At 37.7% G+C, this 14,925-nt stretch overlaps 1 protein-coding gene across 5 annotated transcripts in view; it reads left to right on the top strand.

Annotated features, from left to right (window-relative positions):
- Positions 1-13,686, top strand: part of tafa2 (TAFA chemokine like family member 2) — an 84,780-nt gene extending 71,094 nt beyond the window's left edge. For 3 of the 5 annotated variants that reach the window (XM_042335566.1, XM_042335567.1, XM_007895254.2), the window contains 2 exons: positions 3,009-3,161; positions 3,892-4,028. In XM_042335566.1, coding sequence (XP_042191500.1) covers positions 3,009-3,161; positions 3,892-4,028 — 290 coding nt within the window. Of the gene's footprint in view, positions 1-3,008; positions 3,162-3,891; positions 4,029-8,777; positions 8,866-12,468 lie in introns of those variants that run through there. The other 2 variants (XM_042335568.1, XM_007895256.2) reach the window with 2 other exon arrangements.
- The last annotated feature ends 1,239 nt before the right edge of the window (positions 13,687-14,925 follow it).

Here is a 14,925-nt window from a genome sequence, read left to right on the forward strand (position 1 = left end):
ACTTCATGCATCACAGGGTAGCATCTGAAGTGCTGACAAAACGATTGAGCACCGGTACAAAGTTTATGTACAATCCAATGCACAGTGCTATACAGAGGTGGGATCATTGGGGCTCACTGGAAAATAAAGCTTCTACCAAGCATCACGTGAAACTGTGATACAAGTGTTGGAACATTATCAAATAACAAATTGTTGGAAGGGAATTTTGAAGGCTGGAATGTGATTGACAGCATAAATCAGGAGAAGTAATCCAAACTAGTTAATTAATGTCACCTAAATTCTGACGGTATAACATTCCTCTTCACCTCTGGCTTTGTATTTACCACTTTTTTTAAGAGCATCTTCTGAAAAGCCTACTAAATAAGCAAGTAGATGTGATTGGCACAAAAACTTCTCATTTAAAGTATTTACTTGTGAATGCAAGACAGTAAACCAAGACATGGATTTAGAATTTTAAAGGGCAATTTCAGGGCAGGCACTGCCATCCAAACTGATTTTTCGATGAATCATTATATGATCTCAAAGCTGCTGTTTTTGGAATTATTTTTGTTGAATACAACTTAAATGACTGCAATTTTGTAGTTAACCATTAACAAGGGTTTCAAATGGTTCAAATTGTTTTGATAAAAGTTGGCTCTCAGAATAGAAATGCAGTAGAAAGTTATTTGACCTAGTTATGTTTCTCTTTGACTGTTTAAAGTCACGTCCAGGGGTATGTGCTGAGAATTATGGTTTGATCATAAGCTTGCCAAACCAAGCCTACATTTAGACTACAGACCCCCAAATTCATAGCAGAGGTTATTACAGTAACAAATCAGTAAGTTCTGTATCAATCATTTTATTATTTATGGTGATAGAAATTAGCTGACTCGTGTTGCAGCTAAAAATAAGTGGAACATTCTGAAGTCTGAACTCACCCAAATTCCATGGGTTTAGATGAGCTGACCATTGAGTGGCTTCCTCCAGATTTAGATAATTTCCATAGTCTCCGAAAAGCAAAACTGCACATTTTCAGTGACCTTGAAATGTCATCAAAACATTTCACTTTCAAGTGAGCTGATCTGTATTCATATGAACTTCTAGTTTCAATTTGTTATCAGGAGTAAGTAACTTATATATTAATAACAATATATAATAGCAATAATGAATAATCCTTTTATTTGATATGGCACTTTTCATGCCAGGAGGGTGTCTCAAAGGAGATTTACTGTAAAGTGTAGTGACTATTTAATTGTAGATGACCACGGCAGGCAATTTGCACGTAGTAAGGTCTCAGAGACAGCTCTGAAACAAATGATTGATCTTATCTGGGGGATTTGGGGCTAGGACACCAGGAGAAACTCCCTTTTCTTTTTTGAATAGTGTCATTGGATCTTTAACATCTACCTGAACAGATAGATACTTCCACAGTTCAGTGTCTCATCCAAAGGATGACACTTACAACAACACAACGTACACCCAGCACTGCCATGGACTGTCAGCCTATATCAATAATTCTATGATATATTAGCAACCCAGTTGTTCAGATAGTGAATTCAAAATCCTGATATAAGGCTTTGGAACTCAGGGAAATTTTTCCTGCCAATTATCTTGCAAACTTTCTCTTTTAAACCCTCACATTAACATGTTGAAAATTAATTTAAGCTGTTTACATCTGCCAAAATATGTTGAGGCCTTTATCAATATATAGAGACAGGTGTCATCCAGATACTGAACTAAATTATTTTTTATATTATATAAACACCAAGGTAATTTAAAGATCTGAACTAATTTACGCATGGTTTGACTTAACGTTTATTTCACACAGCAGCACTGGAATGTGAATAGCAGGGTATTTGGAAATCCATTCAATATCATAAGCCTACCTTGTTTCAGCTAAGTAACAACAACACAGCAAAGGTAGCCAGTAAGGAATAAACCAACATGTGCTGTGCATACCAATGTGCACTAGTTTCAGAGGAGGCTTGATACTGGTCTAAATAATCCAGCTTGTGTTTGTTTCATAGGGAAGACTACATCCTGTTTGAAAAAGAAGATTAATTTATTTTGTTTGTTCATGAACAGAATCCTCTGGTTGCTTTGCTGAGGTGGAGAATATAGCATTTTTCTCTTACTAATTGCTTCGTTGTGAGCATGTTTCTAATGCTTTCTGATGGAACAGATTTATCAATGTACTGTATTGCTAAATATTGTCCTATGGTATATTTTCTCCAGATAGTATTGACCCAGGAGGGACTATTTTACTGGGACCCTTGATCAGATTGGATTAAATTACAATATTCGTGAACTGGATTTATTGTAATACTTCTGGTTTGAGAATGTTAAAACGAGAGATTGGAGCTAAATTTGCAAAACAGCAAATCTCAAGGCAGAAGACGATACAAATGTTTTTTTTAATGGATTTTACCAACTTGGGATTCGTGACTCAAGTCATTTTTCACATTTCACAATCCAGTGTTATATTTGCAAACCGAAAATCAAAACAAATCCCAAGACAAGTTTGGATAAAAAAGGTCGGCCCTTCAGCCCATTTGATCTTATTGTGTGAAGCGTTTCAACGAAGTGATAAGTTGCTATATCAAATGTCAGGATTACTATTATTATTATTGTTCGAGATTACCCATCCTACCATCCTTCCATTTCAGCATTGAGCTATGTTTTTTTTAAAAAAAACTATCCAGTGACCTGGCTTCAGCCATCCTTCCTGATAAATGTGTTCTAGTCATTAATTACCCTCTGGTTAAAGAAAACTTCCTGGTGTCTGTCCTGAAATAGCCTTTTGTAACTCAAAACCAATGTCCTCTTGTTCTGCTGCCTCATTACATTTGAAAGTAAAGTCAATATTAACGCAATGAATCCGGTTTGCCCCCAATGACACAATGAAACTGAGAGGAATGTTTTTGTTCCCTTAAGCAGACAAAGTGTAGAGTTACAGCTGAAGTTGCTTATGAAGGAGTAGCACATGTTTCTGAGGTATATAGAAATATCTTGTTTGTCGTGCTGCACAGCTCATCATGTTAAAACTGGCACCTGTGAAGTAGTGGCTCTGCACAGATGTTGCAACAAGAACAAAATTGAAGAACGGTCCCAGACGGTGAAGTGCTCGTGTTTCCCAGGGCAAGTGGCGGGGACAACACACGCTGCCCCTTCTTGTGTTGACGGTAAGTTTGCTCTTCCATAAATTTGCTTTTCCATAGAACCTTTAAGTGTTATATTTTCAGCAAAATAATGAGTCACAAATCTTATGCTGGCAAAGCCTGGAAAAGATCAGAGCTTTGTTTTATTTACAGAAATTCCACGCACACAGTGGTATCTTCATGCTTTACAGGCATGAAGTGGAAACCCCAGCAAGGTAGGAGGAGGGAGTGCATACTGCTCCAATAACAGAGGTTTTAAAGTAAAGTTGAGTTTTGCATTGGAATACTGACTGAATATGGATAAATTCCTATTTGCTCCATTGCTTGAGTTGAAACTTTACCCTGAACCAGGATAGTTACAAGACAGTATCACACAACTTCCGAAGACCCCTTGGATTGTATATTTCAGAAACACACTGGTGTTTGCATTCTTTTTAGTGAGCCATAATGTTTTAATCTTGAATTAAATATGTGTTTACTTTCTGATGTTTATGTTTAACATTACAATGTCAAATTGTATTGGAAACAGCCAAATAACTACATCTGTGTGCTGCTCTAGGTTTTTAGTAAGCTTCATTGTATAATTGCCGAAACGTGGCACTAATACTTTGTGTACTGATGCTTAAGCACTCCAAGACGCTACCCCTTGTGAAGGTGCTATATAAATGCAATTTGTTGTTGTTGCGTAAATGTTTTCTTAACTCTCAAAGGAAAATAAGTTAATAAATTTCTGCTCTGTTTTTTGTTGAACCAGCCTCAATAGTTATACAGAAATGGTGGTGTCAAATGCAGCCTTGCCTTGAAGGAGAGGAATGTAAAGTACTGCCAGATCTTACAGGGTGGAGCTGTGCTACTGGAAATAAAGTAAAGACAACCAAGGTATATCAGTGACCTCTAACCTTTTAAACCAAACAATATTGGAATTTTGAAAAGCAGATCAGTATGATGGTGATATTTCTGAGTTGCACATTTCAAAATACTGAGAAACAATATGATATAGTAATAATATTAATAAAATGCTATAAACCCATTTTAATGAATTCCATGTTACTGTATAATGAAAAGTTCCCACAATCACATGGCTAAAAGTAATTTTGGGGATCAATTGTATTGAAGAATTCTAATTCAAATGCGGTTCTCATTTTTAGCTTTGTAGCCAATATGTTTTTGCATAGAATTACATAAAATTACATAGAATGAGGCTGAAACAGTCCATTTGACATAACTAGACCATGCCAGTGTTTATACTTCATACAAACTTTGACTTCTCCCATCACTCTTTCTTATACACCAATCCATCAAGTTTGCATCACGTTTCGTCTTAAATACATTGATGTTTTTTGCTTCAACCATAGTTTGACAGGGAGTTCCACTTCCTCACCACTCTCTGTGTACAAAGAAGTTCCTCCAAAAATCCTTTCAGATCTTCTACCAGCAATCTTATATTCATGACCCCTCATTTCGAACTCACCAACAAGTGGAAACAGCCCATCAATTTCCACCCTAATAAATCCTTTCATAATCTTCAACATATTTTTGCAGGAGTGTCTTGATTAAATAGCCTTACGGTACTAGTGTTGAAATGGCCATCATGAAAATTGGTAGGCTTAAGTCCATAATTTACTTAAAAAACCCAACATTTGATAGGTACCACTTTCCATTACAACCCTCTCTATAGCACTGTAACATGGGAAGCTATACATTTGCTAATGGCCAGTTGAAAATCCAACTGGGTTATGCAGTACTGATTAGGATTAGCCACATGCCCTTCGACAATTGCTGCTTAACACCAGTATGCAGAGACTGTGTACCAATCATTTTTCTTGTTCTAAAATAAAATTATGCTCCTGTGGAATAAAGATCACCAACGGAGAGAGGTGAGACACTGAATTTATTTTACATTTCCTATTGAGTTTTCTTCTCCCCACTCGTTGAAAGATAATTGACGAGCAATCATGAATGCCCAGTCATAAGCCAAGTACAATTGAAGATAGGCACTTTAATCGCCGATTGAAGGCACTATAATCCTGCACATCCATTATTCTAGAAAGACTTGCATAATTTTTTTGAAAATGAGCTAAATTACATGTAGAATAATGGAAAGGGGGAAAAAAAACATGCTGCAAATCTGAAATTGTTGTGATATTGATCACGTGCATGAGTAGATCCGTACAGTTTCACAGCACATTCCACTCATCTGTATTTATATCAATGTTGATGAAATATGAAGGCTTTGCTGGGACATAGTGTATGAATAGATTGTCAGAATAAGCAGGGCTGCGCAAGTTTCTGGATCAGATAGGAGAGCAGAGTGCCTTGGTGATGGTGATTAAAAGTAGTCGGGAAGAGAACTGAGTGATGCAGTCAGTTAGCAAACTCTTCTACTCCTGAGAGATAGCGTTGAATCCTGTCAAGACTGATGAGAAGAAAATCTGTACTTTCTGACAGCCTTAAGGATCCTAAATGAAAGGGGTTGGTGTGGTTTCAACTCAGTAGTCCGTGGGTGGCAAAGCACAGCACATAGGTGCCTATGATCTGTTGCTGCTGCTTTTAGTTCTGGCTTAGGCTCAAGGTGGCAGATAAGGGCATTGAGACAAGCAATATTCCTGCGTTTTGGGAAATTGTTCAACAAAATTTATTACAAATGTAAAAAATTTATGCATCATCACTGGACAATCACCACTGGGATAAAACGGCAATGTTTCATACCCAGATGTATTGTCACATTTGCATCATCACATCAAATCTATTGCATTGCATTTCTCACCCCTATATTAGCAAATCCAGCACTAAAAAGCGTACCATTGTCAGGACTGTTTTTTTAAAATCTTGCTTTAAAAGTTCAAGGCAGCTTAAAAATCTTGATTAAGTAAGAACCACCATTGAAACAGGGAAGTTGGTGCACTTTTGGGGAGCAGAGCAGAGAATGAGCAAATGGCTTATTAAGACTTAATAAATGCCATTATTGCCAGATCAGGAAGTGCCCTGGAAGTGTGAACAAGCTTCAAGATTTGGCACTAGCTAAAGTCATGTTGTCCCATAGTTACACATTCTTTGATGCATTACTAAGGAGATGAAAATATGATCTGCACAAAAACCTTTCCAACACACTGTGCTTTCTCCAGCAGATATATTATTATATATTATTATTAGCAAGTAGGAGATTTGTACCTTTATGGTCTTTGTCCTTGGTTCATGGATCACAATTGACAGATCTCAGGGGTGAAAGTACAGGAGTAGCGGGTAGGAGTGCCACTATCCAGAATTATACATACTTTACACTTCCTGCTTTCAGTTTCCACTGCAAATAATATATCTTAACAGAGGTGACCGTCAGAATAAGTACGTACCTCGAGATGCTACCCACATTTAGGGAACAATCATTTTCAGAATATTCTCCCACTTGCAGGCTTCTTTGTGGAGCTTTATACAGCCTTTACTTCACTAAGCAGAAACAATGAGGCGACTCACTGCTGCTATCATCCGATGGGATCTCCATGGAAAGCACTCCTTCCCTTTCTCTCGATTCACTGTGAAGCATCCGTTTCAGAGCAATCATAAGCTACCTTTCCCTGCCTTTCAGTCTCCATTGTGTGATGCCTTATGTTTTTCTAGAGGAAAATAAAGGTATTCATGATCTGTCCATTTTCTCACCGACAACAATGATGGCAAGCAGATGTGCTCTAATTCATAACACCTACAACCACTGCACAGAGTCTCTGCTCAAATCGGAGAACTGTTGACAGGGGTCTCAATATAAACAAACATTGTTCAAAAAAAGAACACTGCCTGGGACTTATCGAGCGATAAGCATTTTGCTTTCTGAAGCACTGAGTCTGGGACTCATTATCCCTTTAAAGCAACAAGGCAAGGTTGGAAATGAATATTTTCACAGAAAAGACTTTTATTTTGCGTACCATTGGGATTTGAAAATAATTATTGGACACTGCAGATTTAAATAATTAATGTAGCTATTTAATTAGTCTTTAAAGGCATTTTCGGAACAGCACTTGTAAACAGGAGTGACAGATGTTTCCTCCATCGGTTCACAGAGATAGGATTATTAGAAGGTAAAGCCCAATGCCAGCTTTCTGCTGAAAGCCCCTTTGAATTTGCATGAAGAGTATTCTGTAATTACATCTTACAGCAAACCTGTGCAAGGAACACTCATTAGTCAAATAGTTCTGTCAGAGGAACTAAAAATATTTGGCAATAAATTAATACAGAGTGTCTCTTCCTTACATTTTCTTCAGAATCAGCTCTTTCTTGTGTAAGTCATTAAAAAAACAGTTTCCTGACCAAACAGTAATCAGTCCATGTTCTGGAATTCCCACACATCTATCTAAGTGCAGTGTATGTCGGCCAAATAAATGCTCCTTAGAATTTTCTCAAAAAGTACAATTTTACTCTTTAAAGCATTCCCTGCTCAGGCACTTAATATAAATCTCAGCATAGGGTATTCAGTTTTACACCAAAGCTTTTCTATATGTAATTTAACTTTTACTCATCTAAATAAACAAGAACTCTATGTAGCTAACACTTTAATATGTGTCGACGAGGGCATCTCTGCAGTTTCAGAGATTATCAATTCAATGTAGAACTACTTACATGGTGCTGGTAATACAACACTTCAAAAGTAACTCACTACGTGAAACACTTAACATTTCAACATTACATCAAATGCAAATATTGTTATTTAAACTGAGAAACCACTAGCTTTTCCTCCGAGTGAAGAGTGAAACAATTTCCACTATCAGCGTGATGGTTGGAGAATGGGAAATGTGATATTTATTTGAAGGAAGGATATAGAGGTAACTCTGGAGCTACATGACAGTGATTCTGTCACATATGTGGGGTAAAATGTTAGAATGATACTGAAGGAGGTGATACTGAATTACCTCATGAGATATGGGATGAAATGAGGAAGTGAGTATGACTTAATGGAAGGATACGTGTACCTGATAAATCTATTAAAGTTTTAAGAGTTAGGAGATTTGGTTGATAAAGGGAACTGGGTGGTTATTATGTACTGTGTTTGGATTACAGCAAGGCCTCTACAATACAACACAAGAGATTGCGTCACAAGGTTGAAAGACACAGAATAGCAGGGAGGATTTTGAAATTGGATCCAAATTTGCTGTGTCAAAGAAATTAAGGGGCTGTTCAGTCAGATTGAGAGAAAGTGACGACTAATGTGTCTTATTAGACCCACTACCGATTATTCAGTACATACCCAAATCTGGAAGTGGGACACAAATACATTTGACCATGTTTGCCGAAGATCCCAAATTGGAACAAGTAGACAGATACAGATAAATCTGGATGAATTGTGAGTTGGGCTGAGAAGCAGCAGATGCAGTTTAATACTGACAAATATGATGAGGCCGGAATGGGGAACGGAAAGTGTGAATACAAACTAAACCATATATCCTCTCAGGTCACAAAGAACAGGATCTGTGGATATTAGTAGAAATCCCTGAAACTCATATGGTAACTTTCAAAAGATTTACATGTTTTATCAGTCTCTTGATTGCGCTAATTTCACTGTTAGTCATGATTGTGTTCCCTACAAGCAGGGGTCACTATTTAAAGTGTAATAAAATGATACTCCTTTTGAGCTTTGATTTATTTTTTTTACAGATTATATAAATGAAATAGTGAGCCTACATGACATTTTGATGCATCTCAAATCGATATTTTGGCACTCAGCGTGATTCTCCACTGGTGGGTAAAGTTACCAATGATTGCTGTCTTTGTTACAAACTTTGCTTGCTTGAACCTGCACTAGGAAATGTATAAGAACAATAAATTACTAAATGAATAAGTAGTCTAGTGATATGATGTACAGTGCAATACAGAATTGTTTTAATGTGATAACGGGGTCAAATACACACAGATCCTTGATACACACATATCCCTGGTAAACCCCTCTTATTACAACAGCCTTTCAAACTGACTGTTTAATCTTTAGTGTGGGTAAAGCTCTCTCTGACTGGACTATATGCTGGCTGCCAATATCACTCATAAAAGTGTTTCATAACAGTGTCAATGGAGATATCAACTGCCAAAAATAAGTTTAAAAAATGTTTTTTTTTTAAAGGAATGAAGATGTTTTCTCCTGGTATTGTAACTAAATTATTGATCAGAAGTAGGGTCATAACTTCACTTGCACTTTGTTCGCCGTGTTGCCTTCCTTTCATAATATCACATAAAATCAATACACTATGACAGTTCAAATAAATGCCATCAATGGCTATGTAATTGAAGACAAGATATTACTTGTATTGCAAGTTGCCAAGTTGTTTTAGCTGAGATGTAACTGAGTCTTACAATTCATTTTCACTCATCATAGTTTTGCAAAAAAAACACATCTCTTACAAAAAGAAGCATTACATTACATCCTTTCGAAATCCTTTTAATCTAAAACTAATAACAGCGTGGTCTACTATCAGGGCACAACCCCAGATCCACTTGCAATGTGAGAGCTCATTTTAATGGATTTATTCAGTTCCACAGAATTCTGCTCCCAGATGGAAGCTTGTCATTCTGTTGTATCTGCTTGGAATAATCCTAGCAGGCACTGGGTTGTTACTAACATTTCATCTTCTACAGAATTCAGAGCTAGAGTCTATTCTTAGAAATGAACAGGCAATAATCACAAAACAAATGAGCTTGCCATTTGAACCCAGTGCCCAGATTTTGAAGTCACATTCTCCCTCTGGTCATACAATGCTGACGTACACACTGTTCTCACCCGCACAAAACTCCGCTCCCCGATCACCCCAGTCCTTGCCAGACTGCACTGGCTGCCTATCCCAGAGAGGATCGATTTCAAGATCCTCACCCTTATATTCAAGTTCAAGTCCCTGCATTCCTCGGCACCCCCGTACCTCTCTGACCTCCTCTCTCCTCAAAACAGTACCCGTTGCCTCCGTTCCTCTGGGTCTGGCCTCCTCCTTGTCCTTCGCTCCACCCTCGGCAGCCGTGCCTTCAGCCACTATGCCCCGAGGCTCTGGAACTGCCTTCCTCACTCCCTTCGCCTCGCTCCCTCCCTTCCCATTTTCAGGTCTCTGCTGAAGACCTTTCTTTTCGACCGCACCTTTGGTCACCTTCCTCCCCTCCCCCCCGGCTCGGTCCCGGGATCCGTTACTGTAAAGCGCTCTGAGATGCCGTCCGGCGTGGAGGACGCTATATAAATCCAAGTTGCTGTTGTTGTAGTAGTTATAAACAGATCAGCTGATGTCCAGCGTGATTTTCTGCCACTAGATGAAATTATGCATGGTAAAATGCAGCAATTCATAATGGATTCAAAGTGATTGTCACATGAAATCCGGGGTGAAATGTTGCATTTATCACCCACCACTATTTTCGGCTCGGATTTTAAGAAACGATCGCTGTGATCTGGATTTGCCAACCAGAGGGAAGAGTTGCATCGAGTAAAGAGAGCACAAAACATTGGGGCTTATGCAAATACAATTTGATATGATAGGAAGACGAGCCATCTCATTACTTCAGGGTTCATTTACAATAGGGAAGTGATTCAGTAAGTTAAAAGGCCAAATCTCATCCCGTTCATTTTTCCGTTGTGGCTACTTGGCCCATCTAAGATGAGAAACTCACAGTGTGGAGAATCAAGGCAGCAAGCCCACAATAGCAATTCCATGATGCAGTGGATATTAATATATTAACCTACCTATCCACCACACTTTTGTAAGTTTGACATCTATTTCATAAAAATAATGTTACATGGAACAAAGCAGATCAAAGTTCTGCCTGGAGTCTTTTTCAAAACACATTTATCCCATTGTTTATTTTGTTTTACCCATCTGTCAGTGTCAGCATATCTTTTCTGCGCTGAATGCTGGACAAATTTAAATCCACCATTTTACTTGAGTCACACAATGCATTGGAGTCTTCTGAAGCAGTTCGTGGAATATAAATGTGCCCCAAACAACCTAGAACTCACCAGTGAATATTTTCCATCAGTCAAAAACTCATCCACGTCTGCATTAATTCTATATATGAAATAATATTCAAGTATTGGCCAAATAATCAATACTGAGCCTTTGCTTTGCTTTCTTTAACAATTATAACATAAGATAATGGTTAACCAAATAGATTTCTGCTGTAATTTGAATTGGGGATAAGACACGTAAGCTATTAATGAAATTCTCAGTGAGCATAATGCATTAGCACAACCTAATTGTCTCACTTGATGAATTTTAACATTACATTGACCAAAAAGAAAAATAATACATTTGAGGACTGTATGTACCTGGTAATTGAGTGACACAATTATGTCACCAGCCTCCTGAAAGTAAATAGGTTGAAGCTCCATTTATTTTCTTACTTAGCTGAAATATTTTTAAAAAATACATACTTTCCTTGAACACAGATGCACACAATAGTCGCAAGCAATCAACTGAAAAGAGAGAAGGGAAATAATGGGGAGAAAAAAATTATTGTTACACTGCCACTTGTGCAGACACTCAATAACACACTAACACAAAACAGACTAGGAGCAGCCATTGATTTCTGTGAAGAGATTATTAGCACCTTTGTCACAAGAACATGATGTCAAACTGCACACTACAGGCTGAAATTACAAGGCAACTCAACTAATAATGGCACATTAATATTGCAGAACCAAAGCCAATCAAAACTCCCAATACAACATTCCAAAGGGAAATGGATAAGAATCAATATAAAAGCATATGGGGAAATTGTAGGGAATTGTGAGCAGTGTACATTTCTCTAGCGGAGGAGATAGCACCAGCAGGATCCCTAGACTCAATTGGAATTTCTCCCCTACAGTATATACATATACTGTTGGAGTATGTGTTATGGTGGGCCTTCTGATGTGTCTTAAATGGAGAATATCTCCCCGGAATCGTTGGGGATCAGTGGACTTAGGATATTGATTGAGCAGAACAGTTCCTCCCTCTCCCCAGCCCTGTTGAGTATTTCCAAATATTCTTTAAACCTTGAGAAAAAAAAAGGAAATATCAAACCCCATGATCAAACACTGAAAGGGATCAAGCATGCAGCCACATATTTATTTCATCATATGCATATACTACATGAAGTGGGTAAATATAGTTTCCTTCAATAAATAGTTCAAACTACTGTATTTCATGTACTCACACTAATGGAGGTAGCCTATTGGTAAACACTTAGCATTGATATTTATTTATTCATATGGTTACAATTCTGTCTTAAATAACCACCTATTTTATTTGATATAAATTATAAAATAATTTGAAGGGTTCTGAATATTGCTGATCAGCTAGTGCTCCACAGGCCTGATGTTTTCACTGTTTGCTCTTTGTAGGTGACTCGATAGTTGACGATGGAGGTTGAGCTGCTTTTTAAAGTTACTGAAGCAGGAGCATTGGATGCTTTCCTTTATTTATTGTGTGCTCCAGCTCCCCAGACAAAGCAACTGTTCCTAATCTGGGATACTTTTACTTGCTCTGAGAAAAGTGATTGTGCAGTTCTGTTCATTTAATTGAAGTGAAATTAAGAGGAAAACAAACCAAAAGAGTGCCAGAAGGTGAAAATATATGGATTTCCAGTGTGGCATTTCTTACCAGGATAACAAAAGACTACTCAATGAAATGTATCTTTGACCTTGTGCTACTGAATTTGGAAATATTGCTTAACAGCGTGGAGGAACATAAAACCATTTCTTTCTTGGATTCATCATTGCGATTGCTACTGTTTTCAACACACTTGAACAAATGGCTCATATTTTTGTATAAGAACAGTGGATTTAGTGGCCCAGAAGGCAAAATTAATACGTCTTAATTATTATTAGACTGTACGCACTTGTGTATCAAGTGTCTTTTGCAGATGTGGTCCACTGGAAGATTTTCATCTGCATTCTGATTTTCAGCTCTGAACATTTTGAAAGGCTAAATCGATTTCACAGCTTGGATTTTCCTTTGTTATAGAAATGAATAAGTCTGTTAAATGTGAATAACTGCAGTTTGCTATTGACATTAAATGCTTATCTGTATACATATATCATAGGAAACGAGAATCCCTGAAGCAGCTGTACTGCTTATTAAATTCAGTTCAAAACTATTTTAATAACTTTAATGTCTGCAGTACCTCAAAATGATGCTCATCATGCTGAAACACATTGTTTACTTATTGATTTCATCATTGTTTAAATTGTGGATATGGAATATGAAAGTACGATCATGTTGGAACTTTTTTTTGCTTTATCTAAGTATTATTATTTTGCTACCTACAAGGATTGCTTATTTGAAAGTCATGCAGGAATTACATTGATCACTCAAGCCTCATCATCTGTTCGAATATTCAGCCCTATTATTTAATGTGAAAGCAGCCTACCAGATATTATTTAGAGATACAGATGTTTGTGTACTGCGCAAAACAAGGGCGATTTGGTAACCCAGAGGGAAACATGTGGACCACATGTTTAACTCAGTGACGCTGTGAAATGTAGCACAGTTTTGAAACCTTTTTGTTTATTGAACTTGTATAAATCTCGTTTTAAATGTAAACAGTAAATAAAATCTCAAGTAGCAAAACAATGCAATTATTGTTATTAATGAAAAATATTTCTTGGCGAAAAAGAAAACCGCCACACAATGATGGGCACTTCTGTAGTTGCAGTATTCCTCACAGCTATGAGTTTATTATGGACCTTTTGCTGCTTTATGCCATTGCAGGTTCGTAAATTTTTGTAAAAAGTCTCTGTAAGATGTCCCCCCCTTATCGACAGGATGGCATTTATGCAGTTGTAAAGTTCCAGGAGAAAGAGCATTCTTAATGTACTTTTTTTTAAAAATGAAGATAAATGGATAACTAGGAAACATTTTAAGGTAGCTCTCCTTTCTTGGGTTCAAACAAATGCCTACCTAATCTGCATTGTGTGGCATTGGGTTTGGACACAGACCCTGCACCTCTGAGCAGGGGAATGAATAAGAGTCGTTCCCTCTACCCACCACACAAAGTCACAGTGTGCTTTCCAATCATATTCTACATTCCATGCACCATTCCCATCAGTCATTTGTTCTGTGAGCAATTTCTAACTCAGCTTCACAGCCCTGCCCATTGCACAGAGCAAAATCTTAGAAGAAATGACAGTGTTCATGCACATCACCCAGTGTAATAAGTGAGAGGAAATTGGAACTGCTTCATGGTTCACCCAAGTACATTCCAGTCCGATTCAACACAATCAGCCACTGGCTCCTACCAGGAACTGCTGCCCTGACCTCTCCTTTTTTGGCAGTAAGGATTCTATGTAATCCCTGGTAGTCTCAGCCCAATTCAAATCAGAAACCGGGCCATAGCACAAAAACTGCCTACAATTTGTCTTGAATGTCGTGGAACTGGCAACCTCAGTCAGAGAGGCTACAAGCATTACTGGTCCAGAAATTGGAAACTATTATACTGGGGAAAAGGAAGATGGTCGAAAACAACAGGTGCAGGATTGTTGACTGCAGCAAATTTAAGACAGACACCAAGGACTATTTCTTTACAAAGATGGTAAAGGTTAAGATGAAGAAAGCCTTTGACCCATTTAAACTAATTCTTATTCTGAAATAACAGTTTTACCATCTTTGCATTACAGCATCAAGCCATTTGTTAAATGCCATCTAGCATCCTAACGTCTATCACCCTTTCTGGTTATCTGTTCCAACTGTTAATCACTTTCTTTGGAAAGAAATGCTTCTGATGTTCATCTTAAATTTGCATGCGACAATCCTGCTGTATCCAGGTATCCTGGAGTATTTGGCACAATTTGCTTTTGCAT

This window comes from Callorhinchus milii, unplaced genomic scaffold, assembly GCF_018977255.1.
Source record: "Callorhinchus milii isolate IMCB2004 unplaced genomic scaffold, IMCB_Cmil_1.0 Scaffold5, whole genome shotgun sequence".
In the NCBI taxonomy this organism is placed as follows: Eukaryota; Metazoa; Chordata; class Chondrichthyes; order Chimaeriformes; family Callorhinchidae; genus Callorhinchus; species Callorhinchus milii.